General features: G+C 35.5%; 1 protein-coding gene across 6 annotated transcripts in view; it reads right to left on the bottom strand.

Annotated features, from left to right (window-relative positions):
- Nucleotides 1-650: 650 nt before the first annotated feature.
- Nucleotides 651-7,490, bottom strand: part of LOC106792803 (small conductance calcium-activated potassium channel protein) — a 149,431-nt gene continuing 142,591 nt past the window's right edge. For 5 of the 6 annotated variants that reach the window (XM_014759327.1, XM_014759338.1, XM_014759342.1 and 2 more), the window contains 5 exons: nt 6,758-6,893; nt 4,233-4,343; nt 3,375-3,502; nt 3,173-3,242; nt 2,093-2,889 (listed from right to left, as the gene is read on the bottom strand). In XM_014759327.1, the coding sequence (XP_014614813.1) occupies nt 2,182-2,889; nt 3,173-3,242; nt 3,375-3,502; nt 4,233-4,343; nt 6,758-6,893 (1,153 nt within the window). In that variant the 3' untranslated portion in view covers nt 2,093-2,181. Of the gene's footprint in view, nt 2,890-3,172; nt 3,243-3,374; nt 3,503-4,232; nt 4,344-6,757; nt 6,894-7,490 lie in introns of all 6 variants that reach the window. The other variant, XM_014759333.1, reaches the window with a different exon arrangement.

Raw genomic sequence — 7,490 nt, 5'->3', positions numbered from 1 at the left:
AACTTAAAGTCCTTGAGGGATAATTACTAGATATTGTATTATTATTATTATTATTATAATATAGCTTTGGCCGATTCAATTTTATTTTTTTTTATACTCCTTTTCAAATGTGTTTATGTATTTGTATACTTACACGCGCGTGCATGTGTTCTTCTTTTTTAAATTAATTAATTAATTAAGATTTAGATACGTGTGCCGAGTTTCTCTTAGTTTAAAAAAGTGTCTTTCTTTTTCGATTAGAAACGTGACCTTTTCTTTTATTATCTTATTCCTTTTCTAAAAATCTTTTTTACCCGTCCGCCATGTACATGTATGTATGTATGTATGTATATATATATATATATGTATGTGTGTGTGTGTATTTATGTATATATTTATGTATACGCTAATAATATTAAATATGCTTCGTAATCCTACGGACGTTAAAGCGGATAAGATCACTTTGCGTTTATTCTCTTTATGTTCCAGAGCACTTCGGAGCCGTGTAAAAATACTGCAACCACGATCAATGAATTTCTCTTTTTTTCTTCCTATCGTCTTTGTTCGAACGAAATACTTGTAGAGAAAAAGAGATAGAGAAAGAGAGAGAGACAGAGAAAGAGAGAGGGAAAGAAAAAGAAAAAGAGAGAGAGAGAAATTGAGAGAGAGAGAGAGAGAGAGAGAGGAGAAAAAGTTCATCGGCAAACATATACATATACACATATGTATGCATTTATGTATATGTAACCATCGTAACCAATCTCGAACGCATAAACTAAAATTTGAATTTTTCTTCAGTAGGAAATAAATTTATCGAGAGCATCGAACTAGAAGTAGAAATATTTTCTCTCAACAGTATTTTGATTCGTCTCCGATCTCCAGGAATCCCTTCGAGTAACTCGAAATGGCTCTCGTCGTACGAATCATTCATACGAAGTATGACGAGATGTCGGAACCGAATACGAAAAGTTTCTCTTCATTTTTTTTAATCTACTTCTTTTTAAACATCGAAGATACAAGCGGCGACGAAAGGTGCAAAAAGATATTCCCGTTTTGCCTTTTTCTTTTTTCATTTTTCCAACAATCTTTTCGCGAACGACTCCCAACATCGATCACGTCAATTTCACGCATTCGTATTTGTCAACGAGAGAGATGCGCAAACTATATAAATATTATAATCTTCTTTCTTTACGTGTGCACTTATTATCTGAATTCTAAAATGTTTGTTTATTATATGAATAGTTATGTAATATCGTTCTAGTTTTTAATTGTAGGTAATAAGATAAAAAAAGATCGGCTACCATTTTTTTTTTTTAGTTGCTCGTTATGCGTACAATCGTATATATATATATATATATATATATATTTTTTTTTTCTTTTTATTTCTTTAATAGTTTGCGCATCGATTTGAGTTGTATCTTATCGAAAGTAGATTTAATTATTAGGATTATCAAATAATTAGAAGAAAAATATTTCATGAAAAATATTTGAAAAAAAAAATGATAGAAAATGAATGAATGATCCTATTACGAATGAGAAAAATTGTGTGAATTGGTCGAGCATAGAGCGAGTTTATCTCGAAAGGATACGATTCCTTGAACGCAATATTTAGCACATCCCATTGGAGCTAATAACACACACGCAGCATCGTGCCCGTCCGCGAGTACTAGACTCAAGGTGTTAGAGAGAGATATAAGGTGGAGCTTTTCCGTGTTGTCGAATATATATTTAATCGATAAGAAAAAAGTTTTCAGGCACGCAAGTTGGGCAGGGTAACAGCAGCACGCAGCAGCGATTGGAAGAAACCGGCCTCGAGTTTCCTCCCTTCTCTTTCTCGGTTCGCACAGAACCGATATAATTGTACCCTCGTCTCTCGCAAGGTCGGTTGGTCGATCGATCGATCCGAATCAATTAATCGATAATAACATTTCCGTCCTTTGCATTATTTAGGCGAATAGGCAACGTCAATCGGTAAAAGGATTGGACCCATCGTGAAAGAGGAGGAGGAGGAGGAGGAGGATTGGGAATTGTAGCGGTTTTCTCTCTCATAAAAGAAGTACCATAGGAGAAAAAGGCGATGTGATCGTCGTTTGGTAGAAAGGATGAGAGAGATAGAGTGAGAGAGAGGGGGGGGGGAGAGAAAGGGAGGTGGTCTCGAAGGATCCCCGTTTAGTAAGAATGCTGCGGCTGCAGTGATGAAACTCAGCTGTGCGCGGACGTATCCGAGCCTTGGCTGTTGCCGAGTCCACCCATGCCGGCTTGTGAGGTCAGCCTGGTGGTCGACTGCGAGGTTGTGCTCATCATCGACGTCATCGTTGTCGTCGTGGTCGTCGTCGTGGTCGTAGGGGCCGTCGGTGCGGCCGTATGCGTGCTGCTCGAAATGGTAGCAACGACGGTTGAGTGGCCGTGATGTCGACCAGTTTCCGGGACGAGGTGAGGCGTACGACTAGAGACAGGTGGTAGGACCGGACTAACCGGCCAAGGATGAAGGGACATCGTGCTGGGTGCACTCGGGCCACTAGGCACGCTTCTCGAGTGCGGCAGGAGGGAAGGCGAGTTTGCTAAATTCGCCAAGGGATGATGACCGGAGGCGTTGCCGCCAGCCAAGACGCCATGGGACATGCCCAAACCGAGGCTGTTACCGGCGGAGACGCCACCACCGGCACCACCGGAAGACGCCATCGCCACCGCCGTGTCCGGGTGCAGGAAGTTGCGTCTCTGCTCCATACGCTCGGCATGTTGCGCTAGGCACCGCGTCAGCTCCTCCGGCAGCATCTCCAGTTGGCTCTGCAACGTGCTCAGTTTCTCCTCTAGGCTTACCAACCGGTCCTCCACGCTCACGAGCCGTTCCTCTAGCCCGTCCTGTCGCGTACTCATATCCGAGACTATCTCGTAGACCGTGTTCTGCGTCTAGTAGGTTTACACCGGCAACAATAATAACAATGCAAACGCACACCCCCAACCATTCCTCGTTAATCCAATGAATTATTTTTATTCCAAGAAATTTTAATCAGATTCATATCACGTCGTCACTTTCGATCGTAGCAAAAGGCGAACTATCTATATTTATATATATAGATACGTGTGTATATATATGCATCTAATACCTTGTGTTTATTCTTATAATCACTCACGGCCAATTCCACTTTCGCTTTTTACCACGATCGATGGACGCTATCTTTTCCTTTACTACCTTGGCCATGTCCGTTATCGTATTAGCGTTATCCATTAGCTTCCGTTGATCCATTTTTACTTTTCTCAGTCTGCAATCAAATTTAATTTTAAATAGTACGTATGTGAGAACGCGAATTAACTTACGTTCTCTTACCATTAAACATTACAAATAATCGACTTTTACCGAAATTTTTTTTCAACTAATTTCAAAATCAACTTACGCGTATATCGCCAGTAGGAATTTTCGTTGATGCGTTCGAACACGGCCAGGATTGACGCGTTTTACTAAGCGTGTGTGCTTATAGATCAACCATGTTTCTCTTAACACGTTTGCTGCGGCATTTTTCAGCTGAAATCGTAAATTAATTTCAATGCACTTTCCATCATTTAATTGTATAGACGTTCAAACATTTTCTATTTTTTCCTTAAGACGAATGTCTCTGGTCGAAAAGTTGAGAAATATGTGCACGACTTTGTAATGCTCGTCGATAAAACACAGCACGTAGGCAACTATATCAAATCACTCCTTGATATTTGCAGGGTTTATAAATATCAGAGGCTAGTGATTATTTCAGTAGTCGCTTGCTAAAGGCTTTCTTGCTTCGATCCGGATGTACAGTCGAGAAAAATGCCCTACGTAGCGGCCGTACGAACTTATCGTAACGAACGACTTTCAACGACCCAGTAGAACCTACCGATCGATACGCTTATGTTCTGATCGAAAATTAAACAAGTCCGACTTAAAGTTAGTTCCGTTGTTTTAACAAACAATGAAGTTATTAAACTAATTACGGAATATCCAATAATCGTTTGTTGTTACCTTTCGTCACGATTCTAATCTAAAATTGTTACCGACGAGGGTCGCCAAAGAGTTGACAATTTATTTTTATTTAAATGAATTTTTTAATAGAACCAAGTTCACCTCGTATTTCAACTCTTTCATCGCATCTTTCTTCTTATTTTTATCATACTTTTTTCTTCTTTATTTTTCATCCTTAATGGCATACTTTTCTGTACTCCCGCGACTACGAAATATTTGTTTCATATTTCAAGGTGGTAACAAGTAAACGAGCTCTTACCCTTTTTGTTAGCTGCGTGTCCATCATGAAGTTGTGAACGTGCTTCTCCGCCCTTGTAAGTTCCAGTTTCCTGGAAACAACAGCGACGAGCAAAGCCGTACAACCTGCCCCCTGAACAAAAAAATAAGAAGGATTTCCTTTTTTAATATTTCTCCTTTCTTACAAATAACATAGAAGAAAAAGAACAAGAAAAGAAACTATAATGGTAAATTTTTATATTAATTCCTTTCAATGGTAAAAAATATGGGAATTTATAAATTGAAGGCATAGGCAAGACGTATGATTATTATCGAATCGATAATACTAGATTATTCTATCTTTTATTCTTTCGATCTTATTCTTGTGCATACGTAAGCAAATCTTCAGATTAAGTTCTTAGACGATTCGATCTAGAAGACGAAGAAAAGTGGGAACAATAAAATGATCGACACGTGGATTAATGCATCCCATTTATAGATGAGAAGGATAAGTCTAAATCATAAAAATGTAACTTTTTAAGATCAATTGTTTTGTACCAAATGTTGTAATAAATCTAAACATTATATTTGTTAATGTCGACAAAGGGCTGAGGATCAAAATGGTCTAATCGTAAGTTAGGATTTTAAATGAAATAATTTGTACCTTTCTTTATTTTAAATTTTCAATTATTCAAGTGATCTACAATGATCTAGTCATTTTTAATGACTTTAAGTTATTTTGATTTCCACGCTCTCATATATATTATGCATTCACCTAATTGAACTTTAACGGGAAATTAGCTTCTTGCAACGTAATCCTTCTGGCTAAATTGTTTAATGCTTCTTCGTGGTGTTGCCTTGAAAATTTGTGCCACTGAATTAGCAGTTGGAGCATGGTAAAACAATAACGATAAGTAACTGGTATATTCTCTCACGGCGAGGAAGATTAGACTCGGCATGAGTACAGTTTGTTATGGCCCGGCTGGTTGCCCCTTTAAAACGTTTTCGCCGACTCTACTTGACTCTACACTGCTGTTACTATCGTAAACCCTCTTCGATATATCTAAGAATGTCTAGGATTGCTGTTTTCGTGCCAGCAAAATTCTATGCTCGAGATATAAACTACACCCAAAGTTATTGTGCTTTTCCAATTAAAACTATTTTTATTATATATTTATATTAAATGTTAGAAATATGAAAAAATACTTCGTTAATAATTTATGACGTATTTTCAATAAATTAAAACAATTTAAATGATTTAAAAATGTGTCTATACACCAATAATTGAATCGTATTATAATTTTCTTCTTTCAGCAGATATAAACCATATTGTGTAATTAAAATTTTATTAAAATTGAAATAATTAATAAAATAATATAAAAAGTAATAAAACATTTGTTGTGTCATTGCGTACTTGCTTCGGTACATAATTGCATCGTTAAACAATGCAACATTTTCATCTAAAATTTCTTTTTTGTATCCTCACAAGGAACAAAGTTATAGTCCGGCTCAGTTACAACCTGTATAAACGACAATCATTTCTTTTCTTCTTTTATAGATATGTCATAAATCATGGACGAACTATACTTGGGGTAGATTTATTAATTCATTTCGCTTATCATTTGAATTCGCTTTGAAATAATAATAACATAATAAGTAAAATTGAGTGCATCAATGAAATATTGCAATTGAAATCGTTAATCTTGAATTGAATTAATTAGTGCCACATGCACCGGCGTAGATATACCTAATCTATATCTATTTTTCATTTTCCCTGGGTATCGATAATGCATCACGATGAAGATTAATGAACGGTAAAGCGGAATTCACGATGTCGTCATTGAAGCCTATTAGATATCCTTCTAAAGAGATCAAATGGATCATGGTAAACGACTTGGAAACGAAAATTCGTGTCTGGCCTCCGGCTTATATCAATCAATCATGTCCTCGCCAAGCTGTTTATTTATTTTGACGATTACGCGGGGAAGTGGTATCTTCCTCAATTTCACGATATCATTATTTGTTTTTTCAAACGTATATCTGTGCAAACGCATATGAATTTCTGTTTCGTGTTATTTCACTTAAAAATATCACATAATTGAAAAAATAAATTTACTTCAACTTGATTTCAAACGAATCTATAATTACATTTATCATATATTCTCTAACGCTAATAATAGTAATATTAATATAATATATAAATAATATATTATATATTATATAATATATATTTTAATATTCAAATTTTTGAATAGATTACTTTATTCCTAGAGTATTTGATTATAATTAAACAATTATTTTCAACGACAAGATTATAATAATATTATGCATAGTTTCAAAGGCTAAACATCGAATTTAATTAAGTTGCAACGGTTTACCATCGATTTTACTTTCATAAATGCATATGCAGCGTGCATATTAATTTTTATTAAAAATCAGAATAATTTATTAGAAAAAAATATAAAATTAAATTAGCACTTTCTTTCGGAAAATTTAAAATTAAGGCGCGCTGCGTTATCATGAGAAATCATATATATATAAGATGAAAATGTAAGAATAAAATCTTACCATCATTCCGGTGGAAACCGCTATCCCTCGACCGCAATACGTGTTCGGTACGATGTCACCGAAACCAACGCTGAGAAACGTGATGGCGATCAACCACATGGCATTAAGAAGATTCGCATGTTCTTCGTCGTGGAACCTACATTGGGAAATATTGAAACGTGATATGATTGCCAATACAATAGATCATTCACATAAACAAACGAATCATTTTATTATTATATTTTCTTCAATTCATTTTTAGATTTGCCGCATTATGTACGATACAGTATATTAAAAAAAGAAAAAAAAAAGAAAACTGACATAAATATTCGCTCGATTTTCAAATATGAAATGAGCATTTATGAAAAGAGTATTTCCCAGCAACCCTGAGACAAATATATTTTTCTAATGATTTCCAAATACCCATAATAACATTTCTAACGTAAAATTTTCTTAAATTATGATTTATGAATAAACTTACACGAGAGAATAATATATAATTGATATTAAATAATAATTTGAAATATTATATTATATAGTTTTCTTATATTGTTTCACGTGACATTTTGTGAAATGCGATGTTACTGAGAAACACCCACATATACGTAGTATATAGAGACACACAAAGCAAAGAAACTTATCGATCGTATCGGGCACAGCTTATCCGTTTTCCTCGGGAGCCCTTTCTCTTCTATTTACGATTTACATGTCTAACACGATTCTCGGATTAGAATACGCGGATTCGATTCCATTC

Source organism: Polistes canadensis, unplaced genomic scaffold (genome assembly GCF_001313835.1).
Source record: "Polistes canadensis isolate GaletaPanama2010 unplaced genomic scaffold, ASM131383v1 scaffold_10, whole genome shotgun sequence".
NCBI classification, from domain to species: Eukaryota; Metazoa; Arthropoda; class Insecta; order Hymenoptera; family Vespidae; genus Polistes; species Polistes canadensis.
The sequence above is the reverse complement of the archived record's forward strand: the minus strand, read 5'-3'. Positions and strand labels throughout refer to the sequence as shown.